We start from the raw sequence: 27,314 nt of genomic DNA on the forward strand, positions 1-27,314 counted from the left end.
ATCTTATCAACTAAATCAAACTAATTCCTTTATGATACAAAATATCGCTAACTTAAGAAACATATTTAAGATAAAAGATAATAATTACGAACGTTATAAATTGACAGATAAATATATTAAAATATACAATAAATCATACTCCCTTCTGTCCAAAATAATTACCTATTTGACAAAATCAAAAACATATTTAATTTTTTTCTCTAAATTTACCCTTGACATATTCCTAATTCAATATAATTTTTTAATGCTGTATATAACAACCTAAAATAAAATAAAATCACAATTAAGGATATTAGTCAAAACCAACTCCTTCAAATAAAAGGATGCAAGTGAAAACAAAAAAAACTTTGGGTATGTGTTGGGTGTAATTTCCAAAACCTCGTGAGGAGAATCAGAAATTAGATTATTGTATATGTAAGTGCGCTAAATAATTTGGGAATATTAAAATGTATTCTCTCCGTTCACTTTTATTAGTTTATTTTGAATTTTACATAAAATATATATATTTCATCACAATATTTATATTAATTAATATATATATAATCTTAAAATTGGAGAATGATTTGCAAAATAAATAATATTAAAATTATTTAAAATAGTGAACAAATAAAAATAAACAGAGTCATTGTTTCACAATTTATACAACTATCAAAATGTTGAGATAGTGATATATGGGTGGGCTTTGAAAAATTGGAAAAAAAGAAAAAAAAAGGTTCATTTTGAAAATGACGTGGGGGCTAGCGTAGTTTGGAATGATCTAAACGTCACGTCTGTCTTCTTCCTCTCTCTTTCCCTCGTTCTTCGTTGTCATAAATATATATAATAATATTAAGCAAAATTATACAAAAATAAATTCTGGGTTCGTTGAATTTTGTGTAAAAGATGAATCTTTATACAGAAAACTCAACTTGAAATTGTTCACTGACCAGTCATTGAATCACTTCAACTTTGCTTAAACTAGTTTTTATACAAAGTGGGGTTATAGAAAATTCAATTTTATTGGGGTCTTTTTATAAATTTCAGCTTTTGGGGTATTAGCTATTAACTCATTTTGATGAAGGGGTAGTTGGGTTTTGTTAAAGTTTTGACCTTTTTGGTGTTTTTTGTGAAGTGAGGGTTTATTCATAGCTGTTTTTTTGGGGGTTTTCTTGATTTCAATGGTCTAATTTTGTCTGATTTATATTTAGCGGTGGATTTCTAGAGTGTATTAAAGTTTTAAGAGGTGGATTTTGGAAGTTTTTGTACTTAGTCAACTAATAGTTGTGGTTCTTCATCTATTTGAAGAGGGTTTGTGGTTTAATTTTGTTTGTGTAAAGTTTTGAGTGTCTGAACTGAGGTTGTGGATTGTTGATTATGCTGTGAAGATTGGTACAAAAGGCAATAAGAGTGGTACTTCTGGGATGCCAAGTTTCATTTCTCAGACACCAGTTTCAAATCACATGTATATCTCTTAACATACTAATTCTTTATTTCTGTAAATTTTAGTTAGTTCTTTGCATATTTGTTAGTATTGAATTTGTTTCGGATGGGGATTACTGTTTATTCTTATGTGTATGTTGAAGGAGTCAAGTTTTGAAATTGTTGTTATAGGGAATAAGCCATACATCTTTCTATTTGTTCATGTAAATAAAAATAGAACTCACCTACTGTTCAATTCTAGCTTGGAAAGGTTACTTTATGAGTTTTAGGATAGTCTCTTGGTAGCAACGGAGGCGGGATATCCACTAAGGGGATTTATAAATAATTTTGACCTTTTATATATCATGTGTTTACCTGGGATGGGGATTCAAATGAACCCCATTCTGCCCCTTTAGCTCCGCTCCCGTCTGTCCATATTGTGGTATAGGTAAATCAGCTTTTTTACTAATCCTCCACTAATCCATAGAAACAAGGGAAATTAGTAAGAAGAGGAAAGAATGTTCAATCATTTCATAGTCAGGTTGTTTCTCAGGGTTCCTGCTGAATAATTGCCGTGCTAGTGTAAATCTAGAATAATAGTATGTCATTGCTGATATGCTGTATATGCAGGTGACATCACAAATTATTTGTTCCTGTTAAATAATATTTTGAGCTGTAATTTTGGATTTCAGGGGCACAGAAGGGAACAATACAAATACTTCTCGAATGTCTGAATTTGGGGTGCTTGAGCAGTATCTTGGATTCCGTATTGGAGATGGTGCTAATGTTAATCGAAGTATGTATTTTAAAGATACTCCTGAATGTTCTTGGTCTGCCTCTCTTTCCTACCTGTCATCTGATAAAGAATCATTGTATGTTTGAGCGTTCTTTAAGCAACGGATTTACAATAGGCACTAAGTATGTTTATCTTTAGTGTTTCTAGTGAGCATTTGGGCTCTCTCGTTGTAAACAACCAGTACAGATGATATTATCAGTAAGTTTTACATTCCGTGCAAATTATCTTTGGGTAGTTGAGACCTCTGAAAAGTTTAAATGAGCTGAAGAGATTGATCATGGCATAGGGCTTCTCTTTGCTTTTGTACTCTTGTTAGGTCTAAAAGTAGTAAGAAAAGTGGGACTTTGAACTTATCTCAATTCCAAACGTTAGTGAGAGTTCAAGATTATATAGAGATATGTGGACATGAGGGTCCAACATTGGGTAATTTAACATCAGGGATTTGCATCATATCATGTTAAGAACAACGGACCTTGGGCATAATTATACCCAAAAAGCTGGTTCATTAGGTTAGAGTTGCGGAAGACCATATAAAGAAGGTAAAATTAATATCCTTGTCCGACGTGGTAATGTAACACACAAGTCCTCTTTATAGATAATCTACCAAAAGTAATATTCCTATGTAGATATCTATAGGTTTGGAAAATATATTCTGAGCGTAGTATATGAAGTAACCTCTTTATAGATAATCTATGAAAAAGTAATATTCCTACGTAGATATCTATAGGTTTGGAAAATATACTTGAGCGCATAGTATATGGAGTAACCTCTTTATAGATAATCTACGAAAAAGTAATATTCCTATGTATAAATCTATAGTTTGGAAAATATATTCGAGCGCATAGTATATGAAGTAAATAATGTTTTGTGATATTGAGATAGCTAATTTGAATTAAGAAGACTAAGTTCATTGTTCCAAATATTTGATATATCTTGAACTGGGTCTTCCTATTCTGGACGATGTTAAATAAGAGTTAATATACCTATTCTATTGGATTTGGCACTAACGAACAAATGGGAATTGGTTTTATGTCCTAAAATGGGTGCAAGACACATGACTTTTTTCCATACAAAAGTAGCGGTGTCAAGAAAATGTTCTGTTTTGCTGGTGTTTAAAAATTTTGGGTTAGTTCTATGCACTGTTAGGGGTCGTTTGGTAGAGTGTATTAGCAAAAATAATGCATGCATTAATTCGGTGTATTAGTAGTACCTTGTTTGGTACACTTTTTCATGCTATGTATTAGTTATACACTCTATCATGTATTAAGTGTGTATTACTAATACCATGGATTTCTAGGTATTAGTAATGCAATGAGATGTAATGCATGCATTAACATTGTTAAAGACCCAATTGCCCCTGAAAACCTTTTTTACATCTTTTCCACCATCTTTGTGGAGGGTATCTTTGTGCATAATTTTTTTTTTAAAAAAATTATGCAATGCATGCTATTTTTAGTACATCAAACCAAACAAAAAGGGCAGCCCGGTGCACTAAAACTCCCGCTATGCGCAGGGTCCGGGGAAGGGCCCGACCACAAGGGTCTATTGTACGCAGCCTTACCTTGCATTTCTGCCAGAGGCTGTTTCCAGGCTTGAACCCGTGACCTCCTGGTCACATGGCAGCAACTTTACCAGTTACATCAAACCAAACAATGCATAAGAAATATATCTTCATAATTATTGCAAGCATAAATAATGCAAGTATTACCAATACACTCTTAGCATTATTCTTATATACCCTACCAAACTACCCCTTAAAAAATTAGGTCAAAAGCACGGACTTCATAAGTTAAGTACCAGATAGTCATTTGTACAATTTGTTCTTATTTCCTGATCTCTATATATGTATAATCACCATCATCTAGTTCTGTTTCATTTTTGGATTACAATGTAATGTAAAGATAGTACTCCCTCTGTTTCAATTTGGTTGTCTTACGTTCATTTGTAATCCATTTAAAAAAGGATGCCTCTTTCCCTTTTTGACAACTTTGTCATTTCAACATTCCACATGTCATGTTTAAGACCCCAAGATTAAAAGGCATTTTGGTACATTCAACTTATGAGTTTAAGACCAAAAGATTCAAATGTCTTCTTTACTTTCTTAAACTTCGTGTCAAGTCAAAACTAGACAAACAAGTTGAAACAAAGAGAGTACCTATCAAATGTAATGTGAAAATATTGCAAACAATAACTAAAAAATGTTGAAGAGCATGAAGGACAAGAATAATTGGGTTTTTATTCCTTTGTGCTCTTCAGACAAACTGGTCTGTCAAAGTTTCATAAAAGACAAAACTGGTCTGTCAATGTAGCTTCCAGGTGAAAGAGCTAACTTATGGTCTAATAAACTGGATGGCTGTTCTCCAAATACTGATATTACTAAACTTAAATGTTTAGGCTGATGCTGAAAGGTGGTCTGGATCCCCCTTATTAGATAACTGTGGTTGCAATGGTATTCTTGAGCTTGATTTCAATTGTAGTAGGAATGCTAGATTTTACTGAAAAGCACTTGGTTTCTTTTCTAGTGTTTTGTTATACGTGAACCATGATTGTCCAGGAACTTATCTCACTTATGTGAAGACCGTGTAGTATGATTGATGAATATGTCTTTTGTTGGTTTAGGTCCCCTATTTAATTCAACATCTGCAACTAATCCAGCAGTGGGTTTTGACGTCTCTGGAACCATCAATAGGGTAATCATTGCATTATTCTCTCCACATTTCTTCCTAAAGAGAAGTGGAAACTGTGAATCTGATATTGCCAGAGATGTCCACAGTCTGAGGGCAAGACATTTAGCCTATTTTGATATATTTTTTTCCCATTGAGCTTGCAGAATTTAGCTCCTTCAAATACAGGTTTGTCTACTGCTGCTCCGGGATCTCATATAATACAATTGCAATCAAACCTAGTTCCTGCAGCTGCCGCACATCCTGAGAATTGGGGTGAGTCCAATATGGCAGATTCTGGTTCTCGCACTGATACTTCAACTGACATGGATGGAGATGATAGAAATCAACGGGTAATTTACTCTGCTTGTCTCAGTTTCATCGCTTAGTCTCTCTTAGTCCATTTCTCTTTGGTCTGTAAAGATCTGGGATCTCTTGGAATCAATCTTGATTTGACTAAGAATAAAATTTAATAGAAGCAAAGGGTCAAGGGGCCATCTAGGCGAACCAACAAGTATGGATCGCGGTTTTGGTTGTTGTTATTGCACTTAAAGTGAAATGTTTATGGAGTCAATTTGTTCTATTTCAGCCCATGCTGGTCGGACTCGGGTTGCGGGTATACGATCTCTGTGCCGATCTAAAGTTCGGATTCTTTATCACATAAGTTTTAGGATTTGGGGTTATGGATTCGAGTTCGGATTTGGGTGCTGGAATATGACCAATAAATGTTTATTACGATATATAAAGTAAATATTTCAATTAGTTAAAGTTATTGAGCTAAAATTATTAAAACTTCATTCTTTATAAACACCAATATTTTCTTCTTATCTCAGTGTAATAAAAAGGGTTCTCATATTTTATATTTTTTGAAAATGATCTGATTCTCATACTTTATATATATATATATATATATATATATATATATATATATATATATATATATATATATATATATATATATATATAAACCAAAAATCAAACTAAATACCCAATCAATCTATACTTCTCAGTCTAGAATGTGTCAAAAGTACCCAGGATAAGTTGACCAAATCCGCTAGGGATCCCACACCCACACCTATGTCGTGTCGACAGTGGTGCAGCAGGGATTTTGAAGAGTCCGGGCAACATAGATTTGGGCACTTGTATGTCTGTGTAAGAAAAAATACAAAATTTGGAGAATCTCTGGTCATAGAAAACCCCATTTTCCTTAAATAATTAGTTATTTACTGTTCCTGTCCCATCTTATATGACACTTTTCTGTTTGGGATGTCTCAAAATGTTTGACACATTCCATCCCTGCAACTTTCACAACTGTCCAGAATCCAATTTCGTTAAGCTATTCAAATTTTAAACTTTAATCTTATGCTTTCTTTATTAAATTAATTTTTCAATCACAACTTTAATAATTGTCACCACTGTCATATAAGTCAAATTCTTGAACTCTGCGACCCGTAAAATAGAAAAAATGGAATGGAGGGTGTATTATTGAATTATTAATCCAAAATATATGACAATTATTTGTATTATTAGGAAATGGATAAGTGGAATAGATGCAGTGGATTTATGTTAACCAATCCCAAACCAGCTGTTACTGAGCAATAATTGGTTGATTGTCTAGGTTTCATCACTTTAATTTCATACTGGAGTCTTTGGTTCTCAAATAAGTTATTACTTGAACTGAACAGTTTGTACATGTAACAGAAAAATTTTCCTCAAGTAACAGGGCGATTTTTTATTGTTTGTGGACCTTTTAGTTTCAATAATTGTTATTGCTTGCTTGACAAAATAAGCGGAAATATCTTTCCTTGAAAATATAATATTTATCAGAATCCGGTTTGTGTTTTTACATTTCAGTTATTTATGAAAATTCTTTTCCATTATGCAGATTGAGAAATATTTATCATAATCCAGTTTGTGTTTTTACATTTCAGTCATGTATGAAAATTCTTTTCCATTGAGCAGATTGAGACGGGTCAATCCAGGGGTATTGCAGCTTCTGATTCCAGTGACAAATCAAAAGAAAAAGTCTTGGATCAAAAGGTCCGTTTCTTACTATTTAGTCTTAGAAGAGGAGAACTCATGTTCCTTTCTGATATTCTTTTTGCTTGTTATCACTGCTTGCAGACATTACGGAGACTTGCCCAAAATCGTGAAGCTGCTAGAAAAAGTAGATTGAGGAAAAAAGTAAACCTTGCTTCTCTCATTCTCCACACTAGTTTGTCATTTAGTAGATGAGGGATGCTGAAGAGAATATGTCAGCTGATTGTTTCTCAGTCGTCTTTAAATGACTAATTCAGTGCTTGCTTATGCTGCAGGCATATGTTCAACAGCTGGAGAATAGCCGGCTGAAGCTATCGCAGTTGGAGCAGGACCTTCAGCGAGCACGTCAACAGGTATTGGCTTCTTCCTTTCACGTGCTTTCGGGAGGACAACTTGAGGAGGTTTCACAATCTTTTCTTATTTTGGGTTCTTGTGCAACTGAAGGGGAAGTACATTTCAAGCATGGCAGATCAATCAAACGGAACGAACGCCAGTGGTATGCCTTTTTCTTGTCGTTGAACTTGTGTGCCCTTTTTCATATCAACAAACAAGAAAATTGCTGGGCTTCTTCTAGATCTGTTGAGGAAGTATCGCTTCTTGATACTAAAATGAGCTAGGATTGGGTGGTGGCACAGTGGTTTGGGCTTCGGACTTCCATGTTGGAGGTCTCAAGTTCGAAACCCCCTGCCAGCGAAAGCAAGGGGTTTGCCTTCTGGGTCGAGCTCGTTGCACGGAGCTTGCCTAGTGTGGTTTACCTCTTTTGTATGGTTTGCGAGCTATTACATAGGAGTGGGGGTTTTACCCTGTGCGCACCCAAAGGGTAGCAGCTGCGTGTTTCTCGTCAGGCTGCGTGTTTCTCGTCATAAAAAAAAAGATTTCATGTTTCTTGCATTTGATCTGTTACAATCTGTTGTCTTTTGTGTTTCAGTTACCGTGTTATTTCCTTGTTGTTACTGTTCCTTTTCTGGATGTCCTGTACTGCTTTCCATATTAATTGACCTGTTTTCTCCACTGCTGTATTTCCTTTTTCATAACTACTTTTATTTGTTGCACATGAGCCGAAGGTCTTTCGGAACAGTCACTCTACCTCTACGAGGTAGGGGTAAGGTCTGGGTACTTTTTACCCTCCTCAGGCCCCATTTGTGGGATTACACTGGGTATGTTGTTGTTGTAACTGCCAAAGTTTGTCAATACTCTTTATTGTATCAGCTATAATATCATTAAGATCATCTAGTTGTGCCTCTCATAGGTGACAATGACAGTAGTTCTAGGATATTTGGGTGAAATCGGAATGGTTGGTTTCACTAGACAGAAAAACGTCCGTCATATAGAAGTTAAACAGACATTCATACATGATGGCTATCTCTATCTTAAACTCGTCCAATATGTACTTCAGTCATTCCAGGAATAGTTCGTCTCTCATATGTTGTGTGTTGCGTGGTCTGTTTTTAGGAAGCAAATAAGACGGAAATAATGTGTTTTTTCTACATGAAGGAGATCGTAGAACTTTAGTTTTCTTGATTTTCCCTGTTTTACTGGACTCAAATAATGAGATAACTTGTGAAATCCATCTGTGTGTCGATACGCTGTGGATGACATTAAATTTTGCATTTAGGAACAATGTAAACTGCAACTTTCAATTGGTCCTCAATGTGCATGGACTTGGTTCGATGTTCATAATTCTCACACTTGTGATGGTTGCTATGATAAAGATAATGAATGAGTCAGTGGCTGCTTTATGCATTTCAGTTTAATACGTGATTTTTTTGTGTTTACACCAAAAGTAGAAGGGACTAAGACACTTCATCCTAATTTTATGAATGGAGCTGCTAGTATCTTCATAAATTCTTGGGTTTCTCTCTTTCCAGTCTATCCAACGTTTAGCCCCTTATCTAGTCTCTGATTGCACTCAAAAAGTTGTTTTCTCGTGCTAAGATAACCTTTCAGATGCTGATTTTCTGCAGGGACCTTAGCATTTGATGCAGAATATAGTCGATGGTTAGAAGAACACAACAAACACATTAATGAGTTAAGGACAGCTGTCAATTCACATGCAAGTGATCCTGAACTGCGAAGTATTGTGAATAATGTCACTGCACATTACGATGAGGTCTTTAGGGTGAAAGGAAATGCAGCCAAGGCGGACGTATTCCATGTCTTGTCAGGGATGTGGAAAACCCCTGCCGAGCGGTGTTTTATGTGGATTGGTGGCTTCCGCCCCTCAGAACTTCTTAAGGTGACCTTCTGCATCTGTTCTTCTATATTGCCCATCTAGACTTTCCCAGTATAGGATTATAAAAAGATGTTATACTTCTTGATAATGTATGAAAAGGTCCTGTTGTTAGCAGTTCTAACAAGTTCTTAGTAGTATGTAGAACTTCAGTGATTTATGTTTGTGAAAATCTAGAATACTTGCTAAGGATTGGGTGGTTTCACTTTCCGAATGAATGAGGTGCCGTGCAGTGTACAATTGCATTTTTATGTCACTATCTTCTATAACACCATCGACCCCACTTGTGGGATTACACTGGATTTGTTGTTGCTGTTGTATCTTCTATAACACCATCGCTGTAGTTTCGTGACCTTGTATAATAGGTAAGGTCTGAGATGCTCCTTCAAATGGCACGGACTTGCAATTATTTGTATTGAAGCTCTTGATTTTCTTCTTGTGTTCACTGCATAATAGTATCTCTAAAGAGACCTGATTTCTAGAAGCAAAAGCTTGGATAAAATTGTGTGGTTATTTCTATCCATCCCGGACGAGGTTTCCTGAGCTTCTTCAGCTTGGTGATGTTAGCAGACTTCCAGTTGCATCTGATGTTAATGTGCTTTCACTCTGACCGTTCATGGTATTTTGTGCAGGACTTATATGAGTTCTGTACATCATATTTGATTTTGTTCGTATCATTTTTCATTTGTCATTCTGAAGTGGATAAATTAAGAACCTCAAGTTGCTACTGTAGATAACATTCTTTGCTAAAGTTGAATACATCATAATTGTATAGTATAAGTTCAAAATGCTGTTTCTAAGCTGTAAACAAGTTTCTTTATAACCAATTATGTGTTATTTTAGTATTTTTCTCATTGTATGATTTCTTCGGTAATGCAGCTTCTAGTCAATCAGTTAGAGCCTCTGACCGAGCAGCAGTTAGCTGGCATTTACAACTTGCAGCAATCATCTCATCAAGCTGAAGATGCTCTCTCACAAGGTATGGAGGCGTTGCAGCAATCCTTGGCGGAGACATTAGCCAACGGATCTCCTGCTACTGAAGGGTCATCAGGAGATGTAGCTAATTATATGGGTCAAATGGCAATGGCTATGGGGAAACTAGGGACTCTTGAAGGTTTCCTCCGTCAGGTAAATCTATTTTGTGTGCTGCTTCCTATTCTTTATTTGTTTAAATTGTTTACGATGGATATTCTGCGAAAGCTCGTTCAGTTGTTTGAACATATGGAAGTCGGGGGCAAGCAAAAGTTACTCTGGAGGTCTTGTAACTGCAAGTAGCGCTTTCACTGAAACTACATTATACGTCTTGTTTCTATTGATCTTTGAACTCTGGTACCTTGTCCTCTTTAATGTCCTTTAACGAGGTCATAAAATAGGCCAAAGTTTATGTTTGAAACCTCTAAAATCATCTGTAACTCAAGTAGCGCCTTCACTGAAACTACAGTATACGTCTTGTTTCTATTGATCTTTGAACTCTGGGTACCTTGTCCTATTTTATCTCCTTTAATGAGGTCATAAAATAGGCCAAAATTTATGTTTGAAAACGTTCTAAAATCATCAATTGGCCTTGTCATCTGCATGCGTATCAATTGTATGATTCAAGATAGCCTTTCATGTTCATTTCGCTGTAGCAACTCCACGTTCAGAGATTTCTGGTTTGTTATATTAGTTTTATGTCGTCTCTGGAGGCAAAATACGTGAAGCTAAAAGTCTTTGCATCTTTCTGGCTCTTTTTACAGGCGGACAACCTGCGTCAACAAACATTGCAACATATGCATCGCATATTGACAACCAGACAATCAGCCCGTGCTCTTCTTGCAATAAGTGAGTACTTCTCACGTCTTCGAGCTCTCAGTTCTCTTTGGCTTGCCAGACCACGAGAGCAATAAGTATGACATGCATCGCAATATTCTACTGAAACTCGAATATACTACTTTGATACACTGGCCAGTATATGAGATGCATCTAATTTACTACATGTAAAGTGGTATTGTATGTGCTTGTGGAAGTGCAAAAATTGTTTTTTTTTTCTCTAGGTTTTGAGAATGCCAAAATTTTACTTTGTGAATTAGGAACCAATAATGTACCTGTGTTTTTAGCTTTACAAGGAAAAAAGTTCAGTTAGGGATTTTAAAACGTGTAATAGATAATTATTAGATTCTTTGAAAGTTTTATGCTGAAACAAATTATAGCATTTTATCATTTTCTCCTTCTCTATTTCTGCAAGAAATGTTAAAATCTGTTGTTATTTATCTTCCATAAAAACAAAAAATGCATCAATTTATGGGAAAATATCTCTCTCTCTTTTTTTGGATAAAAACTGTAACAAGTAAACTCTTTAAGATATTAAATGTCAAAAATGACTTCGTCAAATTAACAAGCACGTACGATTATTTACAAGTAGAAATATATTGTAAACAGCTTATATGGATGATTGTTACTTATTGTATTACATTGTTAGTTTAAATACAAATTGTTACGTAAATTTATTGTATTGAATCGTTAAATCATCATTATGTAACGATTTCATTTCCGATCGATTTAGTATGATCGCTTTATCATCTTTTATCTCCTTTCATTTTATCTTTACTTTTATAGTATCTTTTTTTTTAATAACAACTCTGCCTTATATTCTATTTTTCTTGTAATAACGAAAAACAATGCAATGTACCAAGACATTGTATTCATCAAAACAACACAATACGATACATTATGAAATAATACGTAATTACCTCCAAACAAAATGTAAAAGCACTTGTTGAATCAAAGATACAATCCATCAAGTAGAAAAAGAAAAAAACTGATTTAGAGTGATAAAACTCTCATGAGTTTCGTTCCACATCGGCATCTAAGAGAAAACCGGAGCAAAAGCTGCAGCATAACTAATGGGCTGAGCTAGCCGGTCAACATACTTACCTTGACGGGGTTAATGGGTGATCGATGAGATCCATAGCCTTGGTTGGTGACTTTCATTGCACTTTGGAGGGGTGCCCGCTTAAGTGAAATTATCCGTACAATCCGGCCGACAAGCAGTCCCTATTTTTAACATCATCCTGCCTTCTCAAAAGTTAATTTTTCTAGTAACTATGCAAATTTTGTGGATAGTGGACATAATTTAATATTTACTTGGTTTCCGGCAACAAAATGCAAAGGTGTGATGCGAACTTTCTTCCTTCTTCTTTGTGTCGGTTTCTTTATTTTTAATCTTTGTAGACTAACTTTAAAGTATGCAGGTTTTTGAAGATCTTTTTATGGTGGAACATATCTACATTTGTGACATTTAGAAGCTATATGCTAGAGGTGGTGTCTCTTCAGAAGTTTCACTTTGATCAAATGTGTCTACGTGTCCATCAAGAATTGAAGTAACTTCCCTATCACTTAAGTGTTAAAAGTACATTTGTTATGTATTACTGGTACCTCTCTATGGTAATTGTTATTGCTTATTTTTTGGATTGTTAGATAATATGAGAAATGCTGACACCAATAATATTTCCATTTTTTGCATCAAATGCTTTATTTCTCTTTTTTTTAATCAAGCTGTAATCTTCTTCTACGTTTCAATGTTTATTATGTCTAGAAAATCTAATCAAGATTCTTAAACCAATAATTTGAAATTCCTTAAGTGCAACACACTTTTGCTTAAGAACCAAACTATAATATGAAAAACCTATTAACGTTGTTCTCATGATATGATAAATCTTTCAATGCTTATTTTAATGTGAAATACGACTTGAAAGTTGATAGATTGTTTTTTATAATGACAGGTTATGTTATGAAAGTCATCTGATTTGCATTGACATAGCGTCAACTTATTCCCATCAACAATGATTTTAAAGCCATGAACAGATTCCCACTAATTAGCTTTAATCAATTTACTGCATCCAGTTATTATATATATATATATATATATATATATATTTGGGAATTAACAATATTTATAACACCATTGCTCTTTTTGTTAATCTAAAAAAGTAATTCTTATGAAGATGAGTAAGTAATTTGTATGCCTTGCATCTGCCCCGTCATTCAATGAACTTTAGTATGATTGGTGGACTTAGAATGCAATAGTACACAATTTCTCATCTTTTCATTCTCCTCTTTATAGATTCTATAACACTCTATTTGGATGGTTGTTACTTATTGTTTCATAATGTATTGTATTATATTATGTTATATTGTATCATAATGTATTATTTTAATGAATACAATATTTGAATAAAACTGTATTTTTCTCCGTTGCTATATATCGTCACACATCAGCAATTTGAATGATAAACCTAAAATAAAAGGAGGATACAGGTTGAAGTTACTACCATCTAAAGAATGTATAAATAATTCTGATGAGGATATTTTTAATTGTGATCTAACTACATAATTAATATGTTTACTTCAATAAATTTATAACACATTATTTCATGGACTTCCTTACCGAATGGTAATGGAAAAGTCTACTGAGGTCTTTCACCGCCGCGCGAAGCGCGGATAATTTACCTAGTAAGTAATAATATCAATTAGTTGTTCACACTTCAAAGTAACAGCTAACAATATAAAGTAATAACATCGTGAAATTGGGTCAAAATATATGAGTAATAAAATTTTAAATATTATTTTGTATTTATTTAATAAAACTTCAATTCTTCGGTGCTCCGTGGAATTGTTATCCTAACACCGAACATTTAACTGAAGTTTTCGAAAAAAAAACAAACACCGAACCGAAACATCGAAGAATCGACACTGAAAAACCGAATTAATTCGGTTCGGTTCGATTTTTCGGTATTCTAACCGTAAATTTAGGCATAAACTTTATTTTTTTCTAAAAAAAAACTATAGTTAATAACTTAAAGTATTTTAAAGCCATATAAGAAAATTCGATAAAATTTTTTTTGGTCGACTCAAATTTCAACAGTAATACTTTTAAATTGAAAAGAAACCCAAAGGACGAAAAGGAAATTCCAACTTGTGAGAAGTTGATTGCTTAATTCATTCATACAGATTCTTGTTTCCAAGAAAAGTTCTCCCTCTGTAAAAATGATGAATATCTCAGCTGCTCTGTCCCCAACAGCCATGGAAAGAGTTCTCAATTGAGAAAATTAAAACATGGAAAAAAAGAAGAAAGATTTGAAGTCATGAATGCTGGTAATCACGATCTTGGGGTCTTCTTGGTTATTGATCTTATGAATAGCGCTAGAACAGCAGTGTTTCTTTATCAAATGTGTGAAGGCTCTTTTAAACAAGTTTTGATTATTACTGCAGTTCATATAGATGGTTATTTTGAGCATTTGGATGTATGTTTGAGCTAAGGCATAGGGGTGAATTTATTTCAACTGTTCTCCAGATAGCTGTTGTTTCTGAACTTGATTTTAATGCTTCTTGTATGTATTTTGTTCTTTGTTGGATTCTGATAGTGTTTGAAGTCATTATACATCACCAATGCATCACAGAACTCGGCCTTTGTCGGCTCTTACTGTACAGCTCTATATTCTCCCACATTGGCATGTAAGAGAACTATGGAGCAAAAGCAGTAGTATTAATAATGGGCTGAGCTAACTGGGGAACATACTTACCTGGACGGGGTCAATGGGTGATCATTAAGACCCATGGCCTAGGCTGGTGACCTCCATTGCACTTTGGAGGGGTGCCTGCCTAAGGTCGGCCCAAGTGGTCGAGCCTACGTCATAATTTGTTGCAGCGGGGGCCTGCGTTCGCGCGGCCCCTACCCACATGTAAGTTCAAAATTGTCTTATCCAATAATCAATTTATGTAACAAGAGCAACTCTGGATACACTAGTGGTAGAGTAACTGTTAACAAGGGCTGCTTTGGTTGAGCTATGCCAAACGAAGATCTGTTAAAACATGTAGAGGTGTAATGGTCCTGAACAGAATGACAAGGGTTGAGCTTATGGTCCGTCAGTTTGTAAAATGTCAATGCAGTGCACAGTTTGTATACATTTTCATGTAATAAAAGGCTGAGGAAGTTGAAAACTAACACGACCTGTGAGCTTGAGGAAGCTGGTGATGTTTCAGCCAATGCTATATAAGAATGTAGTATTATATATGTTATGAGGATTACACATGGAAGGAAAAGGGAAGATGATATAGAAGTCTTTTATTAGCTGATACCTTTTTTTCATAGAGACTTCTGTTAAGAGGTTGTTTTGAGGAACCTTTGTCGTTAATTATCTCTACTTGGTGATTGTTGTTGTCAAACACCGTGGATTTTGATGTAATAACAATAGAAAAATTCTGATGGAAGTTGCGTTGCTGGCTTTTGTAATATGCACAACTAGAGTGTCATGCTTATAATTTTCAAAGATCAACTTATATAAAACAGTGTTCTTGTCTAACAAAAACTATGCCGATGTGTGAATAACTTTCACTATAAGTGTGGTATCCTGCTTATTGGGTGGTGGTGGAAGAAGTAATGGAAGGGGAAGAGAAGGTACTGGGGTAGGGGTAAAATAGGGTTATAACTATCACTGTAAACGTGGTATCCTGGTTATCCAGCGTCAGGGTGTATGTTTGCGTGAACTATAAGAGCATGCAATGAGGGTTATTTGTGATTTTTAACAGAGGCACGGATGAATTTATTTAAATTGTTTCTTCAGATACCTGCTGTTTCTGAACATGATTTTGATGCTTCCTGTATATATTTTGTTCTTTGTTGATTCTGAATATGAGCTTGTGTATTACAGTGTTCAAAGTCATTATAGCATCCCCAATGCCTCACAAAACTCGGCCTTTGTGAGCTCTTTTGTTGTATGCTTCCATCCTTGTTGGGAAAGAACACTTATTTTGCTTGCATCCGTATAGAGCGTATTGTATATGTTTCTGATTACTCGGAGAAATTAGTTGCTGTGTTTTTTTGCCAAAACTATTCAGTAAGTTAAGAAGAGAGGTGGCTGCAATACCATGTGAATTCTCAATGTTTAAATCAACCAAATTCGAAGGATTATATGTGAGACTTTCTTTCTAGATATATTTTTCATCTGTAATTGTTTTAATTGTCAAAGCACAATTTTATAATTTACAGAAGTTCATCCTTTAAATTTAAGACAACTTTCATACTTCTTGTATTCAAAGAGAATCGAACATAGGCTTCGTTAATTAATTTTCTTTCGAGTAATTCTTCCACATTGGCATCTAAGAGAAAAGTGGAACAAAAGCAGTAGTATTAATAATGGACTGAGCTAACAGGAAAACATACTTACCTGGACGGGGTCAATGGGCGTTCCATAAGACCCATGGCCTAGGCTTGTGACCTCCATTGCACTTTGGAGGGGTGCCTGCCTAAGGTCGGCCCAAGTGGTCGAGCCTACGTCATAATTTGTTGCAGCGGGGGCCTGCGTTCGCGCGGCCCCTACCCACATGTAAGTTCAAAATTGTCTCTCCTTTATAAAATTGATCAGAGAAAAGCAACTCTGGCTACCAGTTGAGACACTTGCTAATTTCAAGTTTGGTATAAGAATGCCTACATCTAAAGAACAACTCTTTAGAGGCAGAGAACAACTGTTAAAAAAAGGCATATTTTTTTATTTTCAGATTGTGAAATCAATTGAGTCTTGTTAGCTACCTACTGTATTAGACTCCTTATTGAAGGGAGATAATAAGATTCTGAACAAAATCAACCTGAGAAAAGGCTGAAGAAGTTGAAAACTATAACACGACCTGTGAGCTAGAGGAAGCTGGTGATACTGCAGCCGATGCTATATAAGAATACCAGAGGAAGCTGGAAAAATAAAAAAAATAGCTGTAGTTATAATCAGTTGCATAGGAGGAGAAAAAGATTCCTACCTCATGATCTAAGGTCGTATAGAAATATCTGTAGATAGATTAGCCGTTGACGTTGCAAATGACTGGAAAGATGCCAATGATAATGTAATGCCTGTAAAATAATGGCTCGTTGAAAGAAAGATTTTACCAGGCATGTTAACTCTACTGTCATTGTATTTCTTTTCTTAGAATACGAATTGTCATGTTGCAAAGGAAGAAGGACATGAGCTAAAGGTGAGAAATGAGATGACTCGGAAATTATAATGACATCTTGATGTCTTGATTGCTCTGGAGAAATCTAGTTACACTTATAGTTTCGTGAGAAGACTCCAAATGATGTGCATCAGGAAGAGCCAAAGATGTTGTAGTTTTATAGGAAGCTCGTCATGAGAAGTATCAGAACCTCAAGTATAAAGATGAAGCTATTGAGGTGTATGTACTATCCCACTGATGTTGTGACCAGATGATATTCCACAAAACACACACCCGCTGAGCATACCTCTTTCATTTTCTATCTCTTACTTCTAAACTTAATTGGTGCAAAAGATATAAGACGTTGGCAAAGAAGTTTGCAATGTATGTTGAAATTGTAACACCCCTCAAAAATTTTCCTAAGATTCGGACCCTTCTTGTATTCGTGTAGGGTCTAACTCAATTATTTTGAAGTATGTGCTTGAGTTAAGATGAGTCCCCGAGTAATTGAGGAGTGTTGGAGGTGATGTGGGGTCATAGAGAACCCCTAGGACCAAGCTAAGTCCAAAAAGGTTCGTCGTGGCTAAGTTTTAGGATGAGTTTGTATGAGGGGTTGACTTCTAACGACCCTATCTTTTGAAAGACAACAATCTGGGTGGCCCATGACCTATTAAATTAAAGGTCGTCGAATCTTCTTTCCAACGCCACCAAGAATGTAAATTTTGGAGTTCGGAGTCAAAAGATATGACGATCCTAAGACGGACTAGCACAACAGGAATTTCAGGCCTAGGGTTCAACTACTGGAAATCTGGGCTTGGCGCCGCAGTGGCGCGACGCGCCACTATCGCGCCAGGAACAAGCCTTAGTAGTTTGGTCCTTGGCGCGGCGCGCCACTGCGAGGTGTGCAGGGTTTTCAAGCCAAATTTCCAGAACCCAGAAACTTTGGCCTTGGCGCTATAAGGGCGCGACGCGCCACTATCGCGCCAGAAACATGCCTCAGTAGCTTGGTCCTTAGCGTGGCGTGCCACTAAAAGTTGTACTGGTTTTTAGGCGTAATTGGCCTTGGCGCTGTAAGGGCGCGACGCGCCACTATCGCGCCAAGGGCGTTTTGGCCTATTTTTCAGAATTTTGGAGGAAGGGCAATTTGGGAATTGTCCCAAATTATATATATACAAGCCTTGAACATTTTGGACCATATCTTCAGCCCTCACTCTCTCTCTAAAAAGCCCTGGGAGTTCCTCTCTCTCTTTCTTCTTCTTCTTCTTCTCCATTTCCAACAAGGAGAGTTCCAAGAGCTTCAAGATTTGAGTTCCCCATTGAAGACCCAACATCAAGGTTTTCTTCGAGTCTTCACTAAGGTATGTAAGGCTATCCAAAACATGGGTTGAGTCCACCCATGTGCCCTACTCTTGCTTTGAGGTTAGATGTCCATGAAAATAGAGTTTCTTGGTATGGTTTATGTTTGAATGAGTTTTGTGCCCTATTTAATTAATGCTATATGTGTTGATGTTGTTGAGCTAAGAAGTTCCTAAAACCTTCATGTAAGTGTGAGTTGTTGGAGATAACTTGTTATTATGTTTTGTTGATCTCTTTAGCCATGTGATTATGTTGCTTAAGTCATTTTCCTTAAATGTGTTATTCTACTTGGATTGTTGAGCTAAAGTCATAGAGTTGTGATAAGTCTTGAGGAGATGTCACAAATGCTTATCTAAGCGAGGCTTGATTGAGGTAATTGGAGGATAGAATTGACGAGTGGACGAGGTCCTAAATGGAACTTGCCATTATGACTTAATTGAGTTGAAATGAGAATAGAGTTGATGAGTTGGCAATGTCCCACATGAAACTAGCCGTGAGGGCTTGTTTGAGATGATTGGAGGGAGTCTTATGAGCATGGAGTCATGGGAGGAGTATCGAGCACCAAAGCGGGTAAGAGTATAGTCCATACTCGAACCCTAGAAACTACGCCGACAACGTAGGTAGGGATGGAACCGTTAAAGTCGGATGCTTCCCATGGGATCGAACCGTTAAAGTCAGATATTTCCCATTTTATTGTCCTGAAATGATAGGACTTGACTAATCGATGGTATCCATGATTAGGGAGGCGTTCATGCCCTGGCAAGGTATGGACGGACGTGGCAACAACGTTTGATTGTTGTACTATCACCGGCTCATAGGTGATGGTTGTCGGATAAGAGAAACTCCTATTTAGGTCTTAATAGTGCTCCGAGTCAGTTGAGTTAAGTGGCTTATGAGTTAGTCCCGTCTAAACTATTCTTGTTAGACTTAGGACATTTGAGTGAGTTGTCATGTATATATGTATGAGTTGAGATCCTGAGTTGATATTGATGTTTTCTTGATGTTGTTTCATCCGGCCATTTTACATACTCGTACATTCCACGTACTAATGCCATTTGGCCTGCATCATTTCATGATGCAGAGACAGCTACCAGAGATCATCAACCAGCGCACCGTTGATTATCTACGCACTTCCAACTACGTGGTGAGTCCTCCTAGCTTCTAGAGGATCTTGAGCTCCCTGTATAGCTTCATGTTGTCTCCTTTATTTTGATTGTGGTAGCCATGGGCTTGTCATTGGCACCTTCTAGACTTTGATAGAGGCTTCATAGACTAGAGTGTGGGGAGGTTAGACTGTTATTTTGAGGAGTCCTATGATACTTATTTTGTTGAGTTAAACATATTTGGCCTTCGGCCCCTATATTGTAGATAGCATGTTATAATTGAGCCTTCCGTTGAGCGTATATGACTGAATGATGGAGTGATTGAGTTAGGTGGTTCGCTTGAAGGTCAGAAATGGCTTTCAAGTGCCGGTCACGTCTAGGGTACCCTCCCGGGGCGTGACAGAAATAGGCGATGGATATAGGGGACCAAAAAAGCATAGAGAAGTTGTAGCAAACATGTAAATGGCAAGGAGCATGATCAAAGAGCAAGCACAATGTGATGGTCATACACTTTCAATAAGTTGAAGCTCTTGATTAACCTAGTACGATCAAATGATCTACATATGACCATATTGTAGATCGTCTATATAATATTTATGTGTCAATATGAGCTGTGTACAACATATTTAAAGTAAGATCGTTAGAGCTTAGATCTTCCAGAAATAAAGACTATGTCATGAAGCAGATTGAGCCTTTATATAGATTGGTTCAGGCCTGATGACCTTTAGGTTATGTTGCTTAGACTCTCCAAAAATGTTGCTGCACTCGTATCGGATCCTCCAAAAATGCAGTACTTTCGGAGGATTCTACAAGCACCTTTCAATGTTGTTGAAGAGTCCGAGGAACATAGTCTTTAGGTGGTCAAGTTTTGCAGATATGGAAATGCATCTGAAGAACTGTTCTCTAACAGCTTGTTTGTTATGGAGGGAGATTATTTTCTTTAGTTCTTCTTGTATTGAAAGAGAAACAAATAGTATCCATTACACTGTTTTTCTTTCTATCTCCAAACAGAAAGCGATAGAGAGTAGTAAGTATTTCTCCCACATCAGCACCTAAGAGAAAAGTGAAGCAAAAGCAGTAGTATTAATAATGGGCTGAGCTAACAGGATTACATACTTACCTGGACGGGGTCAATGGGTGATCAATAAGACCCACGGCTTAGGTTGGTGACCTCCATTGCACTTTGGGGGGGTGCCCGCTTAAGGTTGGCCCAAGTGGTCGAGCCTACGTCATAATTTGTGGTAGTGGGGGCCTGCGTTCGCGCGGCCCCCAGCCAATCCGAAGCCCAAACGTTTTCAGCCCAATGTGTGGCATATGTTTTCTTCAATTAAGCAAATATTGTGCATTTATTCCTCATTTTATGTTTTTAAATCTTGTTGAACAATCATTACAAATACTATTGCATTAATTTTTAAATAAAATTGGTTGTTTCAAAATATATATATTTGGAGGATTATAAGCAAGTGGATATGTATAAACTCGACAGTCATTATTCCATTTTCTTATCTCGAGCTATATTCTATTCATACTTTAAGTTAAATATGGACGAATTTGTATATATGGAGGTTGAGGATAGCGATGACATGATTCTATTCTAGATAAGAAGATATAGAGTTTTAATCATACTTTTAAGTTAAATATGGATGAATTTGTATATATGGAGGTTGAGGATAGCGATGACATGATTCTATTCTAGATAAGAAGATATAGAGTTCTAATCATACATTAAGTTAAATATGGATGAATTTGTATATATGGAGGTTGAGGATAGCGAGAACATGATTCTATTCCAGATAAGAAGATGTAGAGTTCTAATCGTACTTTAAGTTAAATATGGACGGATTTGTATATGTGGAGGTTGAGGATAGCGAGAACACGATTCTAGATAAGAAGAGAGTGAGGATAAAAGTAGTAGGTAGTTGAACTCTTAATATTTCTATCATTGGGTTCATATAATGTAGAACTCTTAATGCTGCAAATCACATGAAAACCCTTCATGTTTATACCTTTTTAAATGAACCTTACAGTTATCATCCAATCTAAAATCTAGTAAGAATATCTTAATTAAAAGTGATTTTGGCCATTGTTGTTAATCCATTGTGTCACTGAAGGGAACTTTATTTTAGAGAACATCAATGTTATTTTAGTTGGAAATCTACTTTAATTTTTTTTCCGAGACTAGTAATTGATAGATTATTGATTTAGCATAAATAGAAAAAACTTAACTTGACGGACTTGAAAGCAAACAATCTTTCGTGGAAGTCATACTCACAAGGCTACAAGGAATATCATGTTCCAATAACTCAATACTTGTACTTAAGCACAAGATATATCCCTAGTCCAGACTATTTGCTAAACACGTTGTAAAGCTTTATACTCGAATAACTCCAAATCATCACGGAGTACTGTTTCGTATCCTTTTCACGTGGTATAAAACACATAAGAAAAATATCACCTCATATGACCTTTCTTCTGAGCTAATATGATTGGAAGTTAGTCAGAAAGTCCAAAACCACTCAACTTCACAAATGCACCTTTTGAATCGTAAAATTACTAGAGAGGAAAAAAAAAAGGGATACATACAATTTGATTCCATTCACTGTTGCAAGATAAGTGAGTGGTGGGTGCTGTTTGGCGTTTATTCCTGAAAATGGATCTTTCAAAGAATAGGAAGAAGATGCCAATGAGTCTAAAATTTTATTGTAGTGGCGGAAGAAAGAGAGGGGTTGACTGTGGATGCAAACTGATAACATTATAAGAAAAGACCAAAGACGGGGAAAAGGTGTTTAAACTACTGGAATGCCGAAACGCATTTTATGCTTTCGGGGAAGATGTGTTTAACTTATAAAGGCATACCACTGTCGCCCTGTGGTAGAAAACGTGTTTTATGCTTTGGACATCTTTTTATTTATTTATTGGAATTTTAAAATACGATAAATGATAAATGTAATGTGCTTAGATGCCCCATATCAGTGCATAAGATTCTGTTTTAAATATGGAGCTATAAAAGTATGAATGATTTTTCCACATCGGCGCGGAGGTCAAAAAAACATTCTAATCTGGATGGTGTCTATGGTCGATATTGAAGTGCCATTTCCTAGGCCGATGACCTCCATAGCACGTTGGAAGGGTGGCCACTGTTGGGCGGAGGAAGCACCACAACTAAAGTTTGATATGACAATTAATATGAAAGTAAATTGGATACGAGAATTTTACGTGGAAACCCCTCTAACTGATAGAGGGGAAAAACCAGTTAGAGGGGAAAAACCACGGGGTAGAAGGATCTCACTATTAAAATATGGTGTACACTGCTCTCAAATACAAAGAGAAAACAATAATTAACATTTCTCTCTTGTAAAAGGAACAACTACTAAAGAGGACACTCAAGACTACAAAATTTATCTTGGTGTTTTTTTTTTGACTTTTCTTTTCATCAGCCACCGGCCAGCTCAAGTGGTCCAGGAGTCGCAGTTGGAGCAGGACCTTCAGCGAGCAGGTCAACAGGACGACAATGGTATGCCTTTTTCTTGTGGTTGAACTTGTGTGCCCTTTTTCATATCAACAAACAAGCAAATTGCTGGTATTCTTTTAGATCTGTTGAGGAAGTATCACTTTTTGATACTAAATTGAGCTTGGATTGGGTGGTGGCGCAGTGGTTTGGGCTTGGAACTTCCATGTCCCTTGCCAGCCAAAGCAAGGGGTTTGCCTTCTCGATTGAGCTCGTTGCACCGAGCTTGCCTACTGTGGGGTACCTCTCCTGTATGGTTTGCGAGCTATTACATAGGAGTGGGGCTTTTATCCTGTGCGCACCCAAAGGGTAGCGGCTGCGTGTATCTCGTCATAAAAAAAAGATTTCATGTTTCTTGCATTTGATATCTGTTACAATCTGTTGTCTTTTGTGTTGCTGTTACCGTATTAATTGACCTGTTTTCTCCACTGCTGTATTTTTTTCTTCATAACTACTTTTATTTGTTGCACATTAACAGAAGGTCTGTCGGAACAGTCACTCTACCTCTACGACGTAGGGGTAAGGTCTGGGTACACTTACCCTCCTCAGGCCCCATTTGTGGGATTACATTGGGTATGTTGTTGTAACTACCAACGTTTGTCAATACTCTTTATTGTATCAGCTATAATATCATTAAGATCATCAAGAAGTGCCTCTCATAGGTGACAATGACAGTAGTTCTAGGATATTTGGGTGAAATCGGAATGGTTGGTTTCACTAGACAGAAAAGCGTCCGTCATATTGAAGTTAAACAGACATTCATACATGATGGCTATCTCTATCTTAAACTCGTCCAATATGTACTCCAGTCATTCCAGGAATAGTTCGTCTCTCATATGTTGTGTGTTGCGTGGTCTGTTTTTAGGAAGCAAATAAGACGGAAATAATGTGTTTTTTCTACTTGAAGGAGATCGTAGAACTTTAGTTTTCTTGATTTTCCCTGTTTTACTGGACTCAAATAATGAGATAACTTGTGAAATCCATCTATGTGTCGATACGCTGTGGATGACATTAAATTTTGCATTTAGGAACAATGTAAACTGCAACTTTCAATTGGTCCTCAGGTTCGATGTTCAAAATTCTCACACTTGTGATGGTTGCTATGATAAAGATAATGAATGAGTCAGTAGCTGCTTTATGCATTTCAGTTTAATACGTGAGTTTTTTGTGTTTACACCAAAAGTAGAAGGGACTAAGACACTTCATCCTAATTTTATGAATGGAGCTGCTAGTATCTTCATAAATTCTTGGTTTTCTCTCTTTCCAGTCTATCCAACGTTTAGCCCCTTACCTAGTCTCTGATTGCACTCAAAAAGTTGTTTCCTCGTGCTAAGATAACCTTTCAGATGCTGATTTTCTGCAGGGACCTTAGCATTTGATGCAGAATATAGTCGACGGTTAGAAGAACACAACAAACACATTAATGAGTTAGGGACAGCTGTCAATTCACATGCAAGTGATCCTGAACTGCGAAGTATTGTGAATAATGTCACTGCACATTACGATGAGGTCTTTAGGATGAAAGGAATTGCAGCCAAGGCGGACGTATTCCATGTCTTGTCAGGGATGTGGAAACCCCCTTCCGAGCGGTGTTTTATGTGGATTGGTGGCTTCCGCCCCTCAGAACTTCTTAAGGTGACCTCTTCTTGCTCTCATATGCGTGCAATTTTACATCTGTTCTTCTATATTACCCATCTAGACTTTCCCAGTATAGGATTATAAAAAGATGTTATACTTCTTGATCACGTATGAAAAGGTCCTGTTGCTAGCAGTACTAATAAGTTCTTAGTAGTAAGTAGAACTTCAGTGATTTATGTTTGTGAAAATCTAGAATACTTTCTAAGGATTGGGTGGTTTCACTTTCCGAATGAATGAGGTGCCGTGCAGTGTACAATTGCATTTTTTGGTCACTATCTTCTATAACACCTTCGACCCCACTTGTGGGATTACACTGGATTTGTTGTTGCTATTGTATTTTCTATAACACCATCGCTGTAGTTTCGTGACCTTGGATAGGTAAGGTCTGAGATACTCCTTCAAATGGCACATACTTGTAATTATTTGTATTGAAGCTCTTTGTTTTCTTCTTGTGTTCACTGCATAATAGCATCTCTAAAGAGACCTGATTTCTAGAAGCAAAAGCTTGGATAAAATTGTGTGGTTATTTCTATCCATGCCGGACGAGGTTTCCTGAGCTTCTTCAGCCTGGTGATGTTAGCAGACTTCCAGTTGCATCTGATGTTAATGTGCTTTTACTCTGACCGTTCATGGTATTTTGTGCAGGAATTATATGAGTTCTGTACGTCATATTTGATTTTGTTCGTGTCATTTTTTCATTTGTCATTCAGAAGTGGATAAATTAAGAACCTCAAGTTGCGACTGTAGATAACACTCTTTACTAAAGTTGAATACATCATAATTGTATAGTATAAGTTCAAAATGCTGTTTCTAAGCTGTAAACAAGTTTCTTTATAACCAATTATGTGTTATTTTAGTATTTTTCTCATTGTATGATTTCTTCGGTAATGCAGCTTCTAGTCAATCAGTTAGATCCTCGGACCGAGCAGCAGTTACTTGGCATTTACAACTTGCAGCAATCATCTCAACGATCTGAAGATGTTCTCTCACAAGGTATGGAGGCGTTGCAGCAATCCTTGGCGGAGACATTAGCCAACGGATCTAATTATATGGGTCAAATGGCAATGGCTATGGGGAAACTAGGGACTCTTGAATGTTTCCTCCGTCAGGTAAATCTATTTTTTCTGCTGCTTCCTATTCTTTATTTGTTTAAATTGTTTACGCTGGATGTTCTGCGAAAGCTCGTTCAGTTGTTTGAACATATGGAAGTCGGGGGCAAGCAAAAGTTACTCTGGAGGTCTTGTAACTGCAAGTAGCGCTTTTACTGAAACTACATTATACGTCTTGTTTCTATTGATCTTTGTACTCTGGTACCTTGTCCTCTTTAATGTCCTTTAACGAGGTCATAAAATAGGCCAAAGTTTATGTTTGAAACCTCTAAAATCATCTGTAACTGCAAGGAGCGCCTTCACTGAAACTACAGTATACGTCTTGTTTCTATTGATCTTTGAACTCTGGGTGCCTTGTCCTATTTTATCTCCTTTAATGAGGTCATAAAATAGGCCAAAATTTATGTTTGAAAACGTTCTAAAGTCATCAATTGGCCTTGTCATCTGCATGCGTATCAATTGTATGATTCAAGATAGCCTTTCATGTTCATTTCGCTGTAGCAACTCCACGTTCAGAGATTTCTGGTTTGTTATATTGGTTTTATGTCGTCTCTGGAGGCAAAATACGTGAAGATAAAAGTCTTTGCATCTTTCTGTCTCTTTTTACAGGCGGACAACCTGCGTCAACAAACATTGCAACATATGCATCGCATATTGACAACCAGACAATCAGCGCGTGCTCTTCTTGCAATAAGTGAGTACTTCTCACGTCTTCGAGCTCTCAGTCTCTTTGGCTTGCCAGATCACGAGAGCAATAAGTATGACATGCATCGCAATATTCTACTGAAACTCGAATATGCTACTTTGATACACTGGCCAGTATATGAGATGCATCTAATTTACTACATGTAAAGTGGTATTGTATGTGCTTGTGGAAGTGCAAAAATTGTTTTTTTTTCCTCTAGGTTTTGAGAATGTCAAAATTTTACTGTGTGAATTAGGAACCAATAATGTACCTGTGATTTTAGCTTTACAAGGAAAAAAGTTCAGTTAGGGATTTTAAAACATGTAATAGATAATTATTAGATACTTTGAAAGTTTTATGCTGAAACAAATTATAGCATCTTTTATCTCCTTTCATTTTATCTTTACTTTTATAGTATCTTTTTTTTTAATAACAACTCTACCTTATATTCTATTTTTCTTGTAATAACGAAAAACAATGCAATGTACCAAGACATTGTATTCATCAAAACAACACAATACGATACATTATGAAATAATACGTAATTACCTCCAAACAAAATGTAAAAGCACTTGTTGAATCAAAGATACAATCCATCAAGTAGAAAAAGAAAAAAACTGATTTAGAGTGATAAAACTCTCATGAGTTTCGTTCCACATCGGCATCTAAGAGAAAACCGGAGCAAAAGCTGCAGCATAACTAATGGGCTGAGCTAGCCGGTCAACATACTTACCTTGACGGGGTTAATGGGTGATCGATGAGATCCATAGCCTTGGTTGGTGACTTTCATTGCACTTTGGAGGGGTGCCCGCTTAAGTGAAATTATCCG

At 36.4% G+C, this 27,314-nt stretch overlaps 1 protein-coding gene, 3 non-coding genes and 1 pseudogene across 4 annotated transcripts; all 5 read left to right on the plus strand.

The window, feature by feature from the left end:
• The first annotated feature begins 750 nt into the window (after nt 1-750).
• LOC129876035 (TGACG-sequence-specific DNA-binding protein TGA-2.1) lies at nt 751-11,323 on the plus strand. Its single transcript, XM_055951323.1, has 11 exons — nt 751-1,441; nt 2,091-2,194; nt 4,814-4,884; nt 5,025-5,210; nt 6,820-6,897; nt 6,982-7,041; nt 7,173-7,250; nt 7,342-7,393; nt 8,862-9,133; nt 10,007-10,255; nt 10,864-11,323. Exons 1-11 carry the CDS (start codon nt 1,401-1,403, stop codon nt 11,011-11,013), a joined length of 1,341 nt encoding a protein of 446 aa, XP_055807298.1. The 5' UTR covers nt 751-1,400; the 3' UTR covers nt 11,014-11,323.
• A 2,927-nt stretch (nt 11,324-14,250) lies between these two features.
• On the plus strand, nt 14,251-26,691 carry LOC129876817 (TGACG-sequence-specific DNA-binding protein TGA-2.1-like; annotated as a pseudogene).
• Nucleotides 14,681-14,841, plus strand: LOC129877944 (U1 spliceosomal RNA). The gene has a single exon (XR_008763660.1). It is a non-coding gene; the product is annotated as a U1 spliceosomal RNA (small nuclear RNA).
• On the plus strand, nt 16,325-16,485 carry LOC129877957 (U1 spliceosomal RNA). Its single transcript, XR_008763671.1, has one exon. It is a non-coding gene; the product is annotated as a U1 spliceosomal RNA (small nuclear RNA).
• On the plus strand, nt 20,658-20,818 carry LOC129877949 (U1 spliceosomal RNA). Its single transcript, XR_008763664.1, has one exon. It is a non-coding gene; the product is annotated as a U1 spliceosomal RNA (small nuclear RNA).
• Nucleotides 26,692-27,314: the final 623 nt, after the last annotated feature.

The sequence above is a fragment of the Solanum dulcamara genome, chromosome 12 (genome assembly GCF_947179165.1).
Source record: "Solanum dulcamara chromosome 12, daSolDulc1.2, whole genome shotgun sequence".
Taxonomy (NCBI): domain Eukaryota; kingdom Viridiplantae; phylum Streptophyta; class Magnoliopsida; order Solanales; family Solanaceae; genus Solanum; species Solanum dulcamara.